The sequence below is a fragment of the Sphaerodactylus townsendi genome, unplaced genomic scaffold, assembly GCF_021028975.2.
Source record: "Sphaerodactylus townsendi isolate TG3544 unplaced genomic scaffold, MPM_Stown_v2.3 scaffold_34, whole genome shotgun sequence".
In the NCBI taxonomy this organism is placed as follows: Eukaryota; Metazoa; Chordata; class Lepidosauria; order Squamata; family Sphaerodactylidae; genus Sphaerodactylus; species Sphaerodactylus townsendi.
The window spans coordinates 189886-211762 of NW_025950517.1; the positions used below are offsets into that span (position 1 = coordinate 189886).

Below are 21877 nucleotides of genomic sequence, written 5' to 3' on the forward strand. Positions count from 1 at the left end.
TTACTGCTATAAAACATTTTATGGTATTGTATCCAGTCCCCCCAATTGGGGAAAACAGTATCATGTTCAATGTTATTTAAACTGGGGACACCAGATTCTCCCTTTAAGGTGGATTTAAAAGGAGAATCTGGGCTCCCTAGTTTAAACAAGTTATGCTGGAATCCACCCCCAAATAGCATCATTTTCAATGGTGTTTAAACTGGGGAGCCCAGATTCTCCTTTTAAATCCACCTTAAAGGGAGAATCTGGGGTTCCCAGTTAAAACAACATTGAAAGTGATGCTATTTTGGGGTGGATTTTCCCCCACCCTGAAACAGCATCACTTTCAATGTTAAAACTGGGGACCTCAGATTCTCCCTTTAAATCCATGGCGAAGGGGGTGGATTTAACAAAAACAACAACAACCTTTATTACACATTGAGAGAATAAAAGAAAGCAAGAAAACAAGCATTGGCAGGAAGGGAGTGGATTTAAAAAGAGAATCTGGGGAAATTTAGGGGGTGCCTGCTGTCAGGGGTGCAATTATTAAGATAGCAGCACCAAAATTTCAGAGTATCTTCGTGAGACCCTACTGATGATACCACCCAGGTTTGGTGAAGTTTGGTTCAGGGGGTCCAAAGTTATGGACCCTCAAAAGTGTAACCCCATCTCTTATTAGCTTCCATTGGAAACAATGGGGGATGGGGGCACTCCCTTTAGGAGTCCATAACTTTGGACTCTCTAAACCAAACCTCACCAAACCCAGTCATATCATCAGGAGAGTCTCCCAAAAAATCCCTGAAATTTTGGTGCTGCTAGCCTAAAATCTGCGCTCTATGCAGGCCAAAAACGGAAAAAAACTCTGAAAATACAAAATCCCCCACAAACGAACCTGCAATTTTGTCGCCCACCACAAAGTGGCGGCCTGGGCAGCTACCCACTTCGCCCAATGGGAGGAACGCCTCTGCAAACTGCATAACTGTGCCATAACACTAGAGTCTCTGGAAGGTGGAATGAATTACCATGTTTGGATGCAATGGTTTTCCTCTTGGAAACAAATAGCAACTATTATATTGCTAATAACTAAAGGCTTGGAATGCTCTGGGAATCCTTTGGCAAAAAATTATTTGGATGATCCTTTTAAGTGAACGTCTACTAAGAAAAACTTGTCGACTGGCTTTGGCCGGCTTACTTCACAAATCGGTGTTGAATGTTTCCACATTGGTGGTGGATCGAATGCTCTGTAAAGAAGCCGTTGGCTTGCACCTCGCCTGCTCCATCCATGCCTCCTGATATGGCATGATCAGCCCTGGAAACCGGTTGTCCTGAGTCTGTGGCACCTTCCCACACACAGCAAGCAAAGCCTTGAGCTCCGAGCGGAAGCCTTCATTCAGCCAGCAGTAGATGAAAGGATTGTAGCATGTGCTACTCATGGCGAAGCAGTGCAGAGCAAAATAAAGTGAGTTCTTGGTTTGGATTCTCAGGCTGGAAACAAGCAGCACGTAACAATGTAGTGGGAGCCAGCAGATGGCAAAGACCACCACCACCAATACTAACATCTTGATACTCTTCTTCTTGCTCTTGTGATGGGCAACATATTGCTGTGTGGTTATGTCCCCAATGGCATTGCGCAACCACAGCTTCTTGGCCAGTCGTGTGTAAGTGACAGTAATGATGAGGAGGGGCAAGAGGTAGAGGAGGAGGAAGGTGGAAAGATCCAAGTATTTCCACACCAGCTCTGCCGGTTCTGGGAAATCAGGGATGCACAAGTGCCGGATAGTCGCTTCCCTACAAAATCAAATAAATATTTTTATCAGTACATGGTCAAAAATGTGTGTGTGTGTGTGTGTTTGTGTCTATCTAAAACAAATAGATTCTCAGTTGCTTTTTTAAAATGAGTTTACTAACTATGAAGGGAGGGTTACATGGAGATAAAATAAGAAACCCTTTATTTCCTGTTACACATCTACATTACTGTATGTTTGGTTACATCTTGCTACCTATCTACTGTTTCACATGGTGTCGTCTAGCTCATGTCTCCTCCCTGGTGTCTTATCTGCTCAAACAACAGCGTTAACTTTATAACTTCAGATGTATGAGCTCACTAACATGTAAGCAGTGGCTATCTGGTTGACCAATAGCTAATCAATAGATCAGATCATAAACAGTGACTTCAGCAACTTGTTTACATACAGTTAACCCTTTTATAACTGAGTTGTGACAGACACTTGCAAAATCTCAACAAACCCCTTCTTAAGTGTCAGTCGCACAAAACATGAAAATGCAATTTATCATGAAGATTCTCAAACTTCCTCTTGGTTAGTGTTACTCCATCTTGGAGATTCAGGTATGCAGGATCCATTGGTATGCTCACTCCTTTACCATCCATCATATTCACAGACTCTATAAAGTCTGGTTGAGAAGAAAATCTCCATCTTGGATTCCCTCCATTTGTATTCCCAAATAGTGTTGTGCTTCTCCAAGATTGTGGGCTCAATCTCAGTTTGCAAATTTGTATAACAAGCATAGTCATTGTATCTCTTGGGCATAACTCCCTTGTTAGCTGTCTCTGACTTTCTCATAGTAGACGAGGTCTCTCCTTCAGTTGGCCTGGCCTGTTCTGCTGCTCTTTCTGACTGGGTATCCTCCAGCTGGGCTCTGGGTGCAGCAGATAACTGACCAATTCTGAGAAGGTGATTTCCAACATTGATAAAAACCCCATGGTGGGTATCCCCTCATGCAGCGATATGATTAAGACCAAGTGCAATAAGACATAAATATGTGAGATACAGATATATTATAACAGGATCTAATAGTCAATGGAAAAGAAAGGAAAGAGGAGAAGTATTAATAGATGGACAACTATGACAGTGGTTTCTTTATTTACAGATGAGGGATAAATTCACACACAATGCGGAAGTAGGTCTTGCATTAAACAATTGTGATCTATGGGATGCTTTATTTAAGGATGATAAATTCATGATAAAGAGAGTATATAAAATATTGCTCACTAAAGATTCAAACAGAAAGGATAAAAATAATTTGATAATTTGGGTACAGAGGATTGGGAGAAATATTGATTTAGAAGAATGGGATGACTTATGGAAGAATTTGAAGTTTACACAAAACATCAATATAAGAGAAAATATTTTTAAGATGTTTTATAGATGGCATTTATACAGATAGCCAAAATGTACAAAACAATTTCCATTAAGTGCTGGAGATGTCGCTTTAAACAAATACGATTAAACAAATACGTCCAGAACTTATTTGTCTCCAGGAGACTCACAAAAAGAAGACAGAAGAGAGAGATTTAATAAAAGTGCCAGGGTGGAAAATTATAGGTGAATCTAGATGCAATGTAAAAAGAAATGGTGTCGCTATTTTAATACGAGAGAATATGGATTTTCAGTTGGAAGAGTTAACTAGAGATCAGAATGGTAGTTGGATTATTGTTAAAGGGAAATTACATGGATTTCAAATAACAATAATGAATTTATATGCCCCAAATAAGAAACAAAAAAAGTTCTTGGGAAAACAACTTGGAAGACTTCAAGGATTATTTTCAGGTGATACGTTAATTATGGGAGATTGCAATATGGATTTAAGGGGACATGAAATGTTAAAGAAATGGAACATATCAAATGTGTATCGTGAACTAGGTGAACCTCAACAACCAACCTACTTCTCAAATAGACATAGAAAATTTACATATATTGACTATATTTTTGTAAAAAATATGAGTAATTTACACAGTGAGAAAATAGAAATGCATAAGGAATGGATTTCAGACCTTGCCCCATTGGTTGCCACGTTCAGGGTAGAGGGAGAGGAAAAACAATATAGATGGAGATACAAAAACATAGTATGGAAAAATGAGAAAGATACAAAAGATTTGCAAGAAAAAATAAGACATTATTTTCTAGAAAACAAAGGAACAGTTACAGATGAAATTCTCTGGTATGCATCTAAAGCAGTAATTCATGGTTATTGTATAGCTAGAGAAGCACAATGGAATAAAGTAACAAGTAGGGAAAGGAAGGAATTAATAGAAGGGATCAGTTAGAAGGACTCAACTTCAGGATAAATATGATACAGTAATAAAAAATGAACTAAACAAGTTGCAAGCAAGATGATTTAGATACAGCTGAGATGAGGATAAAGGAAATTTGGGTTAAAAATCAATTTCAAAGAGCAAATATAAATTCAATGAAAAGATTGGCTAATTATTTGAAAAAGAGAAAGGAGAAACAGAGAATAGGAGGGATAAAAGATGGTAGTAATCAATATATAACAGAAAATAAAGCAATAAGGAAGAAATTTGAAGAATTTTACAAAGAATTATTTAGTCAAGTCCAGAATGAAAAATATGATGAGAAACCAAAAAAGGTTTTAACTCAGGAAGAGAGAGATCAAATGCAAGAGGCAATTACACAAGAGGAAATAGCTAATGTTATTAAATATTTGAATAACAATAAATCCCCAGGACTAGACGGGTTTAATGCCAAGTATTATAAAGAAATGTCAGAAGTATTAATTCCAGAGATGCAGATATTGTTTAACCATATTTTAAGAGGACAGAGGGTGCCAGAGACATGGAGGGAAATGGAAATAATCACAATTGTAAAACCAGGACGGAATCCAGAGCAGGTAGAATCATATAGGCCCGTGGTGGCGAACCTTTGGCACTCCAGATGTTATGGACTACAATTCCCATCAGCCCCTACCAGCATGGCCAATTGGTAGAGGCTGGTAGGGGCTGGTAGGGGCTGATGGAAATTGTAGTCCATAACATCTGGAGTGCCAAAGGTTGGCCACCACTGATATAGGCCAATAAGTTTATTAAACCAAGATTACAAGATTTTTGCGAAAGTATTTGCAAATAGATTAAAAAACATCCTTCCGAAGTTAATTGGACAAGAGCAATATGGCTTTATTATAGGTAGAGATATCTGTCACCCGTTAAGGAATGTATTAAATGTAATAGAACATGGCAAAAATTAAAAATATGCAACGATAAAGTTAGATGTATATAAAGCATTTGATACAGTTAGTCATAATTACTTATTTAAACTCTAGAAAATTTTGGGTTTGGAAAACAATTTATAAACACTATACGAGAGATTTACAAAGGAGGAAGGGCAAAAATAAGAATTAATAATTGTAAATATTGAAAGGAGAGTAAAGCAAGGATTTCCACTATCACCACATCTGTTTATATTGGCAATGGAATTTTTGGCAGAAAGGATTAATAATAATGGAAGGATAAAATGTTATAAAGTGAATCACGAAGAAATAAGGTTAAACGTATTTGCAGATGATATTTTAGTAATAATGGTGAATCCGGCTGATACAATGAGAGAATTAAAAATAATTCTTGACGATTTTCAGAAATATTCGGGATTGAAAGTTAACATGGAGAAAACAGAAATAATGGGGGTTAATGTGGAAAAAAGACAATTAGAGAGTGGATTAGTAAAAAAGAAGATTAAATATTTGGGTATTATAATAACACATAGAAAGGAGAAGATGTTTAAATATAATTATGAACCAAGGTGGAAAAAAAATATTAAAACAAATAAAAGAATGGGATAAGAAGACCTTATTGATCACAGGAAAAATAAAAGCATTAAAAATGTGTATAATGCTGGAAATGTTTTATCTATTTCGAACTCTTCCTTTGGATATTAAGAAGAAGCAATTCAAGGAATGGGATAGAAAGCTGAAAGCTTGGGTGTTTAATAATAAAAAACCAAGAATTATGAATAAGATCATTTATATGACAAAAAATTATTTAGGTTGGGGGATTGCAAAAATGCAAGAATATTATGAAGCATTTCAGATTAAGAGTCTGATGAGTATAAACGAGGATAATGTCGAAAAATGGGTTAAGTTTGAAAGTGAAATAAACGAAGAAGTTGGTGTCCATGGTATCTTTAACAAAGAGTTGAAGAAAGGAAATCAAACAGCAATAGGACCAAGAAAGGTCTTGCTAGATATATGGGGAAAATGGAGAGATAAATGATTGCCTGGCACCCTGAATGAGGCACCTTTGGGAAGTGTGGCTGGAAAAGAAGGGGGGAAAGTGATATGCCCCTCTGAGGTTTCTTCCTTCTTCAGACTCCACGCTCTCCAGGTTCTTAAGCTCTATGAATTGCCTAACCTGAACTTGACAACCACATCTTGTCTCCACCCAATAGCCAACCAATCTTTATCTGCCCCTCTGTCTTAAGCTCTCCCCATCCTGAACAACCTCTACCTAGAAAAACTGTGGCCAGTTGTGTTGTGCCAGTCACTGGGCCAGGCCCACTTGCATGGTAGGAAACCCTCAAGGACATGGAAGTGCACCCCATTTTCCCTTGTACCACGCTTCCCAAAGGTGCCTCATCCAGGGTGCCAGGCAATCATTTACCTCTCCATTTTTCCCATATATCTAGCAAGACCTTTCTTGGTCCTATTGCTGTTTGATTTCCTTTCTTCAACTCTTTGTTAAAGATACCATGGACACCAACTCCTTCGTTTATTTCATTTTCAAACTTGGCAGAGTATCAGTATTGGCACAGCATAGACTTAAGAATACTTGTTCAGTTTCAGTTCTCAATTATATTTCAGCTTAGATATTATTCAGTTTCTTAGATGTTTCACGGATTGTACAGTTCTTTAAACTTAAATGTTCAGGCTAATGGCTTGTTCTCACTCAGGTTTCTAACACTAGCTTGGTACATAGACACCATCACTCATCCCTCTCCACCAGAAAACCCTCAACAAACATAAAACAAACTAGGGTAGACCCCAAAGCACCGCTCTGAGCCCTTCGGGGGAAGGCGGTTTATAAACCCAATAAATAATAAATAAAAAAGCAAAACCCCAGACCAACTGATACATAGGAATCCTTCCCTCACTAGAAAATATTCATCCCTGGTTTATATAGAAGAAGAAGAGGAAGAGGAAGCAGAAGCAGCAGAAGAAGAGGAGGAGGAAGGAAGAGGAAGAAGAGGAGGAGGAGGACGAGGAGTTTGGATTTATATTCCCCCTTTCTCTCCTGTAAGGAGACTCAAGGTGGCTTACAAGCTCCTTTCCCTTCCTCTTGCCACAACAGACCCCTTGTGAGGTAAATGGGGCTGAGAGAGTAGCTACTGTTGAACAGAATCAAGCAGCCAGGCCTATGTGAGTCATGCAGTCAGGTGATATCAAGTCACACACTAGTTGGCTCCAATGAGTCTTCCCTCAAAGACCAAAATAGGCCTAGCAAGGATCCTGCCCCCTCTGCCTGGCTTTTACTCACAGAAACTAAGCCTTGGAATATGGTGGTTGCCTAGTATGACAAATGCACTTATCCTGCATTCATGTTCCAGGGTGGAACCGCCCCTGAAAGAGTTAAGCCCTGGCCAGCCCTGATTGGCCAGAGAGAAAAACGCACAGACTATAAATTCTGTCAGCGCTAGTGCTGAGGGGTTCTTGCTTTTGGAGTCGTTTGACTTTTTGGCTCTGACTGAGCTTTTGTGCCCTGGGGTACTTTTGCGACAGAGTGAGGTGAATCCACCAAGTTCTCTCACTGCTGTGTGGCTGTTGTTAGGAATAGCTGAGAAAGCTATTGTGTCACCTAAAGCCCTGAGTTTGGAGGCAAGTGTCCGCCCTCAGGTGTTTTGGTTTTGTCTTGAGGGAAACCTCTTAACAGTCTGTGAGTCTGTCCTCAAAGTGAACATCAGTCTTGGGAGGCCCAGCTCCTGTGGCAGAGAAGCCAGTCTTTGGGAGTGTGGGAGAGGGAGGCTGTATGCCTGAATCCCACTGGGCGCAGACTGAGTGTTGTATTTTTGGGAGGAGGAACAGAGGACTGAGTTTAATTTTTAAGAGGGAGTGTGAAACCTCCAAAATAACATCTTTAAGAAACATCTTGTTCTAAAGTGTAAAACCTTCAGTGAAGTGACACCTGCGAGTGTCAATTGTGTAACTGAAGTAAAGTGCCTGAAACCATTAAGCTTAAGAACAAACTCACTCAGCAACCGTGAAGCGTACAAACAAACTTTATCTGTAACCACTAAGCTTTAAGAAACAGTCTTTATTCTGTAACCGTTAAGCTTAAGCAAACTGTCTGCAACCAATACGCTTATTTCCTCTCAAATCACCTGAGAAGCCTCTGTAAAGCCAGCAAATAAAGTTTTCAGTTTTTGTTCATCTTTTAAAACCGTTCCAGTCATTATTATTTTTGTCGGTGTGTCTGTGTTCCCCAGTCAGGGTGGTGACCGTAAAAAAAAATAAATCAGTTTTTGTGGGCTTTAATATATTTTTGGTGGCAGCGAAAAGCATATTTTGGTGGCAGCGCAGAAAAGCAGAATATATAAGCGCCTTCCTCCACACCTAGCAATGTTCACTGAGGCCCCTTCCGTACATGCCAATAAACACAGGCTAACCACGGTATAAACTCAGGGGGGGGGGGCTTCGCGCGAATCGTGCTCCTAATGCAAGTCTGCTCCGCATCCCCCCCTGGATTTTTCAAGAATTGCACTATCTGTGATTCTTTTGTTTTAACGTGGATTTCAGCCACAGCCGAGCGAACAGCTGCCCCAGGAAGCGCGTTACTTGGACACGTTTCCCTTTTTTAGTCAGTCCCCACCTCTCTGCTGCATAGCTACGGAGGGGCACAGGGATGGCAGCATGGCTGTGGAGGGCTATGCCTGCCAGGCTTTGTAGCTACACAGCGGAGGGAGGTGAATGGGGAAAAAAGCCTCTGTATGAAGGTGCACGACCTGGCCAATACGCTCACTGACCACGGGACGCCCGGCCATGCAATGGCCCGGGGCTATGATGGGTCCATTTATCCCGCCTGCAACCTGCTTTACATTTGCTGTGCAGAAAGGGCCTGAGATTATGTTTTTAGAGGTATTTTTTAACGCTTTTCCCATTATTTTTTAAAAGATTCTAGAATTTTTCTGCAAACCTTGGTCATTAGCCAGGTTTGTAGAAAGATTTGTCTTTCTCATCCACAACTGCACACATCATATTTAAGTATTCTACGATTTGGCCAGCTTTGCTATTCGCATATAGACAAGTGGAATCTCACAAAACTCACAAGGAGCTCTGCTTGCACAGCAGCATGATGGCTGCGCACCCCACAACTGGCTGGGAGGGCAGAGGAATGGGAGGAGCGTTTTCTGCAAGGGCACAGACTTTAAAAAAACAGCCACCCAGGATTTAAATCCCCCATTTAAAAAGAGATCAGATTTTTTTGGCGTATTTAGGGAGACCCCTTGTCTGCAGAAACATCTGTTGGAGTGAGTGTGGTCCCTATCTGTGCATTTCAATATCCGCAGGCAGGGGACACATTTCAGAATAAGCTTAGTGGTTATACTTAAATTGTCTGTACAAATTGCCCTTTGATTTTTAACACCATGTTTTATTTATTTACAGAATTCTAACTAAATAACAATCTCTATATAATTATGAAGACTCAGCATTGTATTTGCATATTATACTGCAGATTTCTTTGAAGAAGTCTGTTGGTGAAACACAAAGGGAATTTTTAAGTGAGTAATATAAGTTTTACTTTACTTGCACCATTGGCCTTGGCTTTATTTTTTATCTTTTAGCCCTCAGGGAAATCACAGCATTTCAGAATTGGTGTTTCAAGTGCTGAGATGTCCTCAGGGTACTTTAGCAGCACATCCCCCCCCCTTTGTTACCTAAAAAAACCCTGCTGTGTCATCTTCATCTAATTTTTCCATGGGCACCATGATACTTGCATATTGTATTCAGGGCTGTTAGCACAAAATACATAATAAATACAAGAAGTGCTCCTAGAAAATTCATTTTCTTGAGAACAACCACCACTCATCTTAAATGAGTAGTTGGTATTCATCTGTAGTTCACTGGGAACCTACTGAGCTAATAATTCAGCCGTTCCATTTGTCAGCTATCGGACCCCCCATCGTCAGCAGGTACAGTTAGTTGGGTTTTGCATTTGCTGCCCTGCTGATGCAGCACAGGATGCTGAAAACAGGATATTAAAGATATTAATCAAACTGTGAAATTAATTAGTGGTAATGATGAGAACAGAACATGGGGAAATGAGAGGGAGGCTCTTAACATAGTGATGTTGTTTCTATCAGCCACCCTGACCTGTTTCATTCAATACTTTGCCCTCTTCCCCTCTCCCAGAATGAGACCTGAGCAGCAGGCTTCTCTTGCATTTGCTTGCACTTCTAGAATGGAATGACACAAGGTGGTGGTGGCCATTGTGTGTTTTCAGACATGAGTGGCCATTAAAGACCGATAAACTGGGGGAGAGAGAGAGAGGGGTGGGGTGGGGTGTTGTTTTTTTCCCCTGGCAAGGCTGCCAGGTCTGCTGCTTTGGTGGGATACCTCCACTAGCATCTGTCCCTCCCTGCTGCAGCAGCAAGAAAGGAAGAAAAGGTGAGTGTTGTGCGTGCTGATGAGTCCATTCCAGGGAAAACTCAGATGTAGAGTAGCTCTAGGAATTGCCCAAACTCTGCAGTTTTGTCTGGAAATGATCAAGCACGGCACATAGTATCATACCCGTCTCCATCCCTGAACCTCTTGCTATGCCTGACAGTGCTGTTTTAGGGGGACATTTTGAAGTGGGAAAGTGTTAGAGAGGAGGGTACACTAGAGCCACGCTCTGCCTCCACATCCCTCCCCCAGCTTTGTTCTTCTAACCAAACACCAAGACCGGTAAGGAGGTTGTTTGGCAGCAGTGAGGAAGCTGTGGACCTCAGTTGCCAGCCTCCAGGTGCAGTCTTGAGATCTCCAGGAATGACAGCTGATCTCCAGACAGTGAAAATGGTGAAAATGGCTTCTTTGGAGGGTAGACTCTGTGGTGTTATAACCTGCTGGGGTTTGTCCCATCCACAAACCCCGCTCAGCGCAGGCTCTATCTCTGAAATCTCCAAAACCCCACTGCGAACAAAGGAGGAGGAAGTTAAGCGTCTGCCTGCAGCTTTACAGCTGTTTGGCATTTGTAGACAAGGTGACTGCTGTCATCACATTAAATTTCCCATTAGAAAATACAGTTACAAACATTCCTGTAAAGCATGTAAAATGTAATGGCTGTTCACTGTACACGAGAGGGGTTGTTGAACCATAAACCTGGGAAGGGTTGCTGCATTTGAAGCTCTTGCTGTGTCTGTTGTGAGCCCAGAATAGAACAGCGGAACCACCACTTAATACCAGACAGAAATCAAAGCCTCTGAGCTGCGAGCACGCAGTTCTCCGGGAATCAAAATGTTGCTGTTGTACTTTCATGTGGAGAAATGTATTTTTCCAAGTGAACTAGTGGGGGAGTGAATAGAAAGATATTGTCTGTGTGAAAAGAGATGCTGAAAGGAACTGGAAAGGGAAACTTCTGCACTGTTGGCTTTGGTCGGGCATTGTGTAGCAGACATGCATCAGTAAAAGTTAAAAGCAATAACTTAGATGGGGGAAGAGAGCAAAGAGACTGCAAGAGGGGTGAAAACCCATCTTAAAAGGTAAATGGAATAATTTGCATTAAGGACTGCACTGATTTCCAAATCCAATTTAGCTGTACTGATAATAAAAACCTATCAGCATCAATTCTTTAATCTCCAATATTTGAAAATCAAAGAGCTACTTCACAGTGTCTGTTGCCAGGAGACACATTTGTAATATGTTTTTAGTTATGAATTTGCTAGCAGTAAAGCCTGCTGTAGGGTAAGGAATACAGCAGGCCTAGATTGGGCAGGGGGGGAGGGCAGGGAGCGGACTGGTTTTTCCCAGCTTGTCTTTGAGGTGGGGGGAGAGATTGGGTGGGGAGGGTGGAAGGGGGGGGCTTGTTTAGGCTGGGAGTGGTCACTGTGGATGAGGGGGAAAGTCAGAAGTCTTTTAAGTGTAAATTCTCTATATAAAGGGAGAAGGAAAGAGATGAGGCAGAATCGTGTCATAAATCTTTCCAAGAGTGAATTCTCTGTGTAATTGAATAGTTAGCAAGGCTGAAGAGTCTTGGTTTTAAAAGCCTGGAGACAGTGAGATAGAATTACTTTGGAGTAAAGAGAGAGCACAAGAAAGAGAGAAATTTAGTAATGAAGAAGAAAAATTATTTTCTACCACACTCTGAACAAACCAAAGAAAATGAGAGAATAGGACAGTGTTCTCTGATTGCTGGGGAAAAGGTCTAAAGATAAATCAGCACAAATCTTTTGCTAATTTATATGAACCAACAGCAATCTCATTCACAGAGGAGGGTTGTGTTATTTGATCTGAAGATGGAAAGTTGCTGGGAAAAGGATCCCTTACCTGTGGGCGGCTCAGGAATCATACACTATTGCTTGACACGTGCGTGTTCACTTAGAAAAGAATACTTACAACCTATTACTATGCATTTTATTTATTCATTGTATTTATTTAAAGTCCACCTTTCTTAATGAGACTCAAAACAGATTCACAATAAATCAATGCAGTCAATCAGGCGATATATCTAATAAACAATGCAATAAGACTAGGATTATAGCAATTTGAAACAGAACAAAAATCATTACACATAATATCTCAAATAATGCTGATAATAGTATTAGAAAGGTAGAAAGCAATGCAGTAAGAGCAGGATTATACATACAGCAAACAGATAATACATAACATACTATGATATAAGCCCTGTTGCTTTTATAAATGCTCCTTCCTGAATTATTCCATTATCATGTACCTCTATTGGCTGTATAAAAATGTTCTGGCCATGGGTCTGGCAGTCTGAATAGCCCTGACTATCCTGTGCTTGTCAGAGCTCAGCAGCTCAGCAGTGTTGGCTGCGGTTAGTACTTGGATAGGAGACTTCTAAGAAAAGCCCAGAGGAAAACCATGGGAAAGTGCATCTCTCCATATGCGACCCTGAAAACCCCAACAGTTCATTATTATTATGGTTACTTAGTGTGGGCAAATTGGACAAGAAATAACAACATGTCTCAGACAGGAGCAGCTAATAACTTAGTTCTGTAACAACAAAGTGTCTCTTTCCTTACCCGACAGCAGGCTTTACGGCTAGTACCACAAAAGCCAACAATATGTTGCGTTTTTTTCTTTGACAGGACGGCTCTGATCCATTCCGGGGGCTGCGTCACTCCTCATCCAAGTACTACCCCCCATTTCCTGCCCCACCCCAGGCCCAAGGGGTCAGCAGGGAACATGGGTCACTTCTTGCATAGCTGATGGTGGGCACTGTGGAATGCTCCCTTTTGTGTTATTATTTAAGTCGCTTGGCTGGAGAACCTGCTCTTCCCAGTTCTATTTGCCTGTCACTGGTATTTGTGTAAGAAAATACACATCTGCATATAAAAAGGTCTTATCTTAGTGGTGTCTAGATTAGTTCTTCTGAAGCAGATGCATGTATGCTCTTTCTGCCTCTAATATGTTCTATACACATACATATTCTTTCTGGGACCTTAGGATAAGAAAATGTAAAAACTGTGAAGAATAAAGAATACAGAGCTGTGAAGATGTTGCTTTACACTCGCTAGGTCCCCCCAAATATTTAACACTTATTTCTGAACCAGCCTGCCTGGCTCGATGTCCCCAGTTGGCAAGACGACATCCTGGGGGGAATTAGACAAAACTGGTCACCTGACACACAGAAATTTCTGGGGGGAGGGGGTTTGGTTTTGTCTATATATTTATTTGCTATTTTATTATATTATTTAGATTACTTCTTTTCAACTTTTATTGTTATAAATAATCATATTAATAATCACCAGATCACTACTGCCTCAAATATGAACTTATGCCCCTTTACGGCTCTGGCCCCTGCCTGGTGGAATGCTTTGCCTCCGGCAGTGCGGGCCCTGCGGGACCTTAACGAGTTCCGCAGGGCCTGCAAGACGGAGCTATTCCACCGGGCTTTTGGGGAGGCCGGCCGTGGATCCACTGCCCCCTACCGAAACTGTAATCAGAACTGAAATTGAGACTGCCATTCCATCTGGCTATGGCCGGGCCTGATTTATTGCTGATTCCATCGCAGGCCCTGCCTACTCCCTCCCTTCTTTCCCTTTTGCCTTTGATTGGGCGCCTGTTCAATTAACTTGCCCATAACCGGGCTGTTAATTTATAGTTTTATTGTGTAAACTGCTGTTTAGGTTTTAAATGATTTTAGTGTTTTATGCTGTTGCCTTGTTGTTTGTTTAAACAGCCATGTTGTGAGCCGCCTTGAGCCCTTCGGGGATAAGGCGGCCTATAAGTTTAATAAAATAAAATAAATAAAATAAATTTCATGAGCAAGCAAAAGAATGGCTCTAAAGTGCAATATGCACGCAGTCTGATGGAGAGAAAAGGGTGGGTTATAAAACTGACCTGTAATTATACTGGAAAAGCTTTTGGTAGACGGCATGGGGCAGCGAGAAGCAGGCAGCCAGCCCCCAGATGACAGAAACGCTCAGCGCTCCTTTTGTCACGGAGAGCCGGGGCTTCAGAGGGTTCAGGATGACCTGGAAGACAGCAGCGCTTCAGCCTGGCTCTGTCCTTGGGGAGTTCTTTGGTTCCCCACAAAGGCAGCTTTTAAGCCAATTACCTGTATGCTTAAAAGCTGGTGTTATTAGAGAGACATCAAACATATTACCACTCTTTCCCACAAAAGAGCACTTTTTAGTCAATTTTGTGTGCTCTCATGAGAATGTTCCAGGTTTCATTTGTTAATTCGGTAATTTCTCTTTACTGTATCAAGACTCCATTAACCATTTTCAATGCTGAGCTGACTTTAGAATTCTGCTATTAATTCCATCCTCTAAAGAGCTCTCCTGGAGGGGAGGTGGCAGGGCCTCATCAGACCTCAGAAGCTAAGCATGGATGGCCAGCCACCAAGAAAAACTCCACAGAGAAAGGCCATAGCAAACCACCTCTGCTTCTCACTTGCTTTGAAAGCCCCTTGCTGGGATTACCATTAAGCTGGTCCTTAAATGTGTGACCACTGAGGAAGATTCTGCAAAGAAAAGCAATAGCAAACCTCCTCCACTTCTCCCCTTATCTTGAAAGACTCTTGCTGGGGTTGCCATCAGCCAAAAGCAACCTGACAGCACTTATTTATTTATTTTTATTTATAAATTAGACTTATGAACCACCCTCCCCCCGGAGGCCTCAGGGCGGTGAGCAAAAAAAGTAAACAGTAATTGAATGGTAAAATCAACAGCTACTAAAACCAATCAAGATAAAACCGTACTCAAAAATATTATAAAATAGGAGCATTTCTACAGTGGATGGCGCAACAACCCCCCACAAGAGGCCCAGATGGAAATGGGGTATACAATTTCAACCCGGCTGGCCAAACAAGTCCATTTTACAGGCTCTGCGGAAACTTTGCAAGTCTCGCAGGGCCCAGGTCTCTTTAGGGAGCCTGTTCCACCAGGTAGGGGCCAGGGCCGTAAAAGCCCTGGCCCTCATAGAGGCCAGCTGGATGTCTTTTGGGCCAGGGACCTCCAATAGGTTCTCCTCTGAGGAGCAGAGAGACCTAGTGGGGCAATACGGGGAGACACGGTCCCTCAGATATGCAGGCTCAATCCGTTCACAGCCTCAAAGGTTAAAACCAATACTTTGAACATGATCTGGAACTCGATGGGCAGCCAGTGAAAATGGTGCAGGACCAGGATAATCCAGTCCCGGAGCCTGGCTGCCGCATGTTGCACGAGTTTAAGTTTCCAGATCACTATCAAAGGTAGGCCAGCATAAAGCAAGTTACAACACTCAAGCCTGGAGGTGACCGTTGCATGGATCACTGTGGCCAGGTCAAAACGGGAGAGGTATGGGGCCAGCTGCCATGCCTGCTGCAGATGATGGGATGATGCCTGGGCCATCCAAGTGACCTGGGCCTCAAGAGACAGGGCTGGGTCCAAGGTTACTCCCAGGCTGTAAAGGATTCAATGGTGTTGATGAGCGGGTCAGCCGCCTGGCCTTGACTACATTCCACAGCCCGGGCGATGGGCCAGCTTCTCTGGCGGAGACCTTATCTCTGCGAGGGAGATGAGACCTCCGTTCCCATGGGAATCCGGGAGGGGGGATGGGATGGACAGAGTTATAACCTGTGCTTCTGGCGGGAGATCTTATTCCTGCCACTGCGTGTACGTGAGCTTTCTAGGATGTCTGAATAAACGGTCTTTTACACCCAAAAAGCCTTTTATTTCTGCTTCTATGGAATTCCTTACATTGTGGCAGGAATCCATCGTTCATCTATCTTCCTAGTGCAGTGGACCTCTGGTGTCTCGGCATGGAGAGGTTGAATGTTCCTGTGGAAGGTTCGGTAGCCCCCAAAGAGGGCTCCGAGCTCTCCCTTCTGGATTTAGAGGAACCGGTGGGAGAGCGGGTCTCGCTGGTGACTCTTTCCCGTCCTCGTATCAGCACGAGTCTTCCCTTACTCCGTTGGAACGAGGGACGAGAAGACGACCATGGGGACTTACATGAGTCGTTTGGGGCGCTGTCTATGGATCGAGCGCCTGTGGATCGGGTATCTACCCGTTTTCATATGGATTACAAACCTCAGATGCAACCTGTCACGGAGGAGACGGGCCTGACCACCTTTCATGCGGCAACACAGGAGTCCATTGAACGATTCCTGGACTCGTATTTTGGTGATGCTCCCAAAGATCCACCGTGGCATAGCACTGGGGCCCGTCCGAAGACCACCGGTGAAACTGGGACTATACCAGGGATTGGGAGGGGTATCCGTACCGTCTTCCGATCGGACCCCCCAGATCCCGGACCAGCGGCTGCACCTGAGATGCCCCGTGGAGCCACCGGTGGGCACGACGTCCTGCGTTCAGATGAAGAGGAGTCCGGAGAAAGCCTGCACTCCCAGCCGGATCTATTCCCTCTCCCATCGAAAGAGAGCTGGGATGAGGAAGTGGGCCGACTGCGAGATGCCCAAGAAGCATGGGCCCGTGAACGCCAGCTATGGGAAGAGGAACGAGAACAGCTGCAGCAAGAGCGTGAAAACCTGCAAAGAGACCGGGAACAGCAGCGCAAAGAAATCCAACTCGAATTGGACCGTGCCAAAGACGCGCTGCAACGGCAATATGTGCAGAACCTATCTGTCCATGATAAAGTCCTGGAACACTCCAAACTGGACTTACAGCGTCAACGCGAAAGCGTTAAGGCCTTGCGTACGCAAAGTGAACTAACTGCAGCTGTTCAACGAGACGAATTGGCCAAATTGGAACGAGAGAAAGCAGCTTTGCATGCGCACCAGGATGCGCTGACACGCAAGGAGAGAGAGCTGGCCGCCTTGGAGAGGGAACTGAAGAAGCAGCAGAACAGGACAACCCAAGTTGGAGTCTACGCTGTCACTGGTACAGCCGGCGCCAGAGGGGCGACGCTGCTGGGTCCTGCCACCTTCCAAGGACCAGATCCCACCAGAACGCCAGCGGCACCAGCGTTGGTACCTCCACCTCCACCGATTCCGGCCCCCCCTGCGCAACCGCTGCCTCAACCTGCGCAACCTGCGCAACCGCCGCCTCTGCGGGCGCCAAGGGCCGTGGAGAGGGGATATTACAGACCTCCAATACCTGCCCGTTTCGATGGGACCGCTTCCAAACTTCCCTACTTCATCTTGCAACTCGATGCCCACATGGAGGACTATGACGATTTATACCGGTCTGAGCGCGAAAAAATACGGGACATCGGCTCAGTCCTGGATGGGGCAGCAGCCGACTGGTTTGTGACTCTTTTGAACCTGCAAGATGAAGATACTCGCACGGTGCCCGCGTTCCTCCAAGCCTTAAGGGCTCGCTTCCAAGATCCGGGTGCTGAAAATGAAGCTATCCGCACCATCAAATCTATTCAGCAAGGCAACCGCTCGTTTGCAGAATTTGCCCGTGAATTTCGTGCGGCGGCTGCCCGACTCCCTCCTGAGTGGCCTGAGCGCATGAAATGTGAATACTTCTCGGATGCTGTTGACGGCAAGCTGCGTGAAACGGTGTTTTTAATTCGGATCCCCCGCACTATTGCTGATTGGATCACATTGGGATCCCAGGTGGCGTCTCGTTTGGAGTACGCTCGTGCCGGAGGCCGCCCATGCCCAAAACCCGCCACTGCGACCACCAAGCCAAGCCCAGCCGCCCCTACCGAGACCACCTCCGAGCGTCGTCGCCGACTGGGATTGTGTCTTTACTGCGGAGGACCAGGTCATCTGGCCGCCAACTGCCCGAAAAAACAGAAGCCAACCGCTCCGGCCGCGCGCACCCCATCTGCCAAGCCACCACGCAAATCCGGGCCGCCCCCAACAGGCTCGTCTAAGGCAGTTATCGAAGGCGACCCAGAGGAGGGGGAAGCAGCTGTTTGCCTTTCTTCAGCCCCCATGGACATGGGTTCGACTCCAGACGCGGTGAGTGAAGGCAGCGCTCCCATTACAATCCAAGCGTTTCTGGCCAACCCCGCTAAGCATACTCGTATTATAGCCTCAGCCCTTGTGGATTCGGGCTGCTCCCATTGCTTAATGCGGCCCCAGGTGGCGGAGGAGCTAGGTCTAGACCAAGTCCCCCTGGCTAAGCCCATACCATTCACCCAAATGGACGGCAGTCCTCTCGGGAGCGAAGGACCGGCCCAGTTCAAAACGCAACCGGTTCTCCTCCGCTGCGCCGACCATTGGGAGAAAATTAGTTTTATTCTGGCGCCAGTGGCCAAACACTCCATAGTTCTGGGCATGCCATGGTTATTGTTGCATGAACCAAAATTCATTTGGAAAGAAAGGATCTTAGAATTCACTGACCCTCCCTGCGGTGAACACATGAATTGGGGGGAAAACTCGGCTTCTCCTGACACACACCCCCCCCTGGCTTCATCAGCGATTGCTCCCGATTCTACCGGCATTCCACCGGCTTACCAAGATTTAGCCAGAGTGTTTCAGGAGCAAGAATGCGATCAGTTGCCACCCCATAGAGACACTGACTGCAAAATCGTAATACAGCCAGGGGCGCAACTGCCCAAAGGGAGAATCTACCGCATGAGTCCCAATGAGGAGAAGGAACTTCGTGCCTTCTTAGACAAGAACCTTGCCCGCGGGTTCATACGGCGGGCTACCAAACACACGCATGCTGCTCCTGTATTGTTTGTAAAAAAGAAAGATGGGTCTTTACGGCTCTGCACAGATTACCGAGGACTCAATGCAGTCTCCCTGTCCAATAAATACCCTTTGCCATTAATCAAGGATCTTTTAGACGCATTGGGCAAGGGACGCATCTTTACTAAGTTGGACTTGAGAGAAGCTTATTACAGGGTCAGAATTGCTGAAGGCTATGAACACTTGACTGCATTTAACACAAAGTTTGGACAGTTTGAATACTTAATAATGCCATTCGGGTTAAGTGGGGCCCCCAGAGCTTTTATGGCCCTTATCAACGAAGTTCTCCATGATTTATTGTACAAGGGAGTAGTGGTGTACTTAGATGACGTTTTAATTTATTCACAAACCATGGAGGAGCATGAAGCACTGGTTCGGGAAGTATTGAAACGTTTGCTCAACAACTCCCTCTTTGCCAAACTTTCCAAATGCTGTTTCCACCAAACCTCTATTGACTATTTGGGTTACCGGATCTCGCCCGAGGGCCTAAAAATGGATCCTGCTAAAATTGATGCAGTCCTCCAATGGCCTGCCCCTACCAGCCGAAAAGAACTCCAATCTTTTCTAGGTTTTGCTAATTTCTATCGTGACTTTATACCCCAATTCGCTGAACTGACTCTCCCACTCACAGACCTCTTACGCACTAAGGGTAAAGATCCACTGACTGCCAAGCCCGGGGCCCCCCTTTCCTGGTCTGAAGAATGTCAGACAGCCTTTCAGCTTTTAAAATCTGCTTTTACTACCGAACCTATCCTGAAGCACCCTGACCCAGATCTCCCGTTTGTGGTTCACGTGGATGCCTCGCACAAAGCGCTTGGGGCAGCCCTGTTGCAGAGAAATAAAGATGGTAGGTTGGTTCCGTGTGCTTATTTATCAAAGAAATTCTCCGGTGCTGAACTTAACTGGACTGTAGGGGATAAAGAAACTGCGGCCATCAAAGTAGCACTCTCCACTTGGCGCCACTGGCTGGAGGGAGCTAAACACCCCTTTCAGGTTTGGTCGGATCACAAGAACTTGGCCGCCCTCTCCACCCCCCTCAAGATGTCCGCGAAGCAACTTCGTTGGGCCGATTTCTTTTCTCGTTTCTCTTTCACGGTCCATTTTTTCCCCGGAAAAACCAATAAACTGGCTGATGCGCTTTCGCGCCTGCCCGGGGAGGGGGGTGGAGCTGCCTTACAGGACATTCCGCGCACTGTTCTCTCCCCCTCCCAATTGGGGCTGGCTGTCACCCGATCTCAGACATCCGCTCCTCCTTCTCCGCCCGTTCCCAGCCTGGTCTCTCCTTTCCTACGGGAACTCGAGGAGGCGGGGCTGCGCGAGCCTCCGGCGGAGGAAGGTGACTCCCAATTGCGTTTGGAGAATGGCGTTTGGCGGCGGGGGGATTGTTGGTACGTGCCTCCCCCCCTCCGTAAGCAGGTTCTCGAGGCCTGTCATGATGCCCGCTCGGCTGGACATTTTGGCTTTCTAAAAACTCTGCATTTGGCCCGCCGTCAGTTCTGGTGGCGCGCGATGCGCAAGGACATTGAGACGTATATTAAAGGTTGCTCTGTTTGTGCAAGAACGTTCCGGGAAAACCCCATGGTCTGTTGAAACCTCTCCCGGTGGCCTCCCGCCCCTGGGAAGTCATCTCCATGGATTTTATTACGGATTTGCCAGAAAGTCATGGCAACACGGTCTTGTGGGTGGTGGTGGACTTATTTTCTAAACAAGCCCATTTCATCCCATGTGCTTCCATCCCCTCTGCTCCTAAGTTAGCGCGTCTGTTCATTCAGCATGTTTACCGTCTACACTCCGCCCCCGTTAAGGTGGTCTCCGACCGCGGCCCCCAATTCATTTCAAAGTTCTGGAAAGCTTTTCTAGGGTTGTTAGGGGCCGCCCCGGCGGTTGCCGCCCCCTACCACGTTCAAAGTGACGGTGAGTCAGAGAGAACGAACAGAACCCTAGAGCAGTATTTACGTTGTTACACCAACTACCACCAAGACAATTGGTGCGAGCTAATTCCGTTTGCAGAATACGCCTATAATAATGCGGTTCATAGCAGTACAAAAAAAAACCCCTTCGAAATTGTGTCCGGTCGCTCCTTCCCGCCGTTGCCGCAACTACCTGCGGATGCATTGGATCCTCCGGAGTTTCAGCAGTGGATTTCATCTCTGGCCGAGGGGTGGAAAATGGTCCAGACTGCCTTACAACAGGCTAAAGACTCCCAAAAGCTGCAAGCGGATAAGCACCGCTCGGATTTCCCTCTGCGTGTGGGCGCCTGGGTGTATTTGTCTACCAAAAATCTCAGAGACGTGCATAAATTTTCAAAACTAGGCAAAAGATTCGTAGGACCTTTTCAGATTACTAAAGTGATTAATGATGTCACTGCCCGATTGGATTTGCCTAACTCTCTTAGTAATATCCATCCTGTCTTCCATTCCAGTTTACTCAAGGAGGCTCCCGTTTCCGATGCCTGGCATGACCCGCCGGAGAGACCCCCACCGACTATTATTGATGGCCACAAGCATTATGAAATTGACGCCATCCTGGACTCTCGCTTTAATCGCAAACGCTTACAATATTTAGTCTCTTGGGTGGGGTATTCCTCTGGGTATAATCAATGGGTTTATTCCGAAAATATTGACGCCCCCGCCCTCATTTCTGCTTTCCACCGCGCTTTTCCGCACAAACCTGGGGGGGAGAGGTCTTTTTTAAGGGAGGCAGAGTGTAAAGGATTCAATGGTGTTGATGAGCGGGTCAGCCGCCTGGCCTTGACTACATTCCACAGCCCGGGCGATGGGCCAGCTTCTCCGGCGGAGACCTTATCTCTGCGAGGGAGATGAGACCTCCGTTCCCATGGGA

General features: G+C 45.0%; 1 protein-coding gene across 3 annotated transcripts in view; it reads right to left on the bottom strand.

Moving 5' to 3' along the window:
• Positions 1-773: 773 nt before the first annotated feature.
• The window catches only part of LOC125425374 (probable G-protein coupled receptor 83), a 28447-nt gene continuing 7343 nt past the window's right edge, over positions 774-21877 (bottom strand). For all 3 annotated transcript variants that reach the window (XM_048482989.1, XM_048482988.1, XM_048482990.1), the window contains 2 exons: positions 14287-14420; positions 774-1767 (listed from right to left, as the gene is read on the bottom strand). In XM_048482989.1, coding sequence (XP_048338946.1) covers positions 1173-1767; positions 14287-14420 — 729 coding nt within the window. In that variant the 3' untranslated portion in view covers positions 774-1172. The remainder of the gene's footprint in view (positions 1768-14286; positions 14421-21877) is intronic.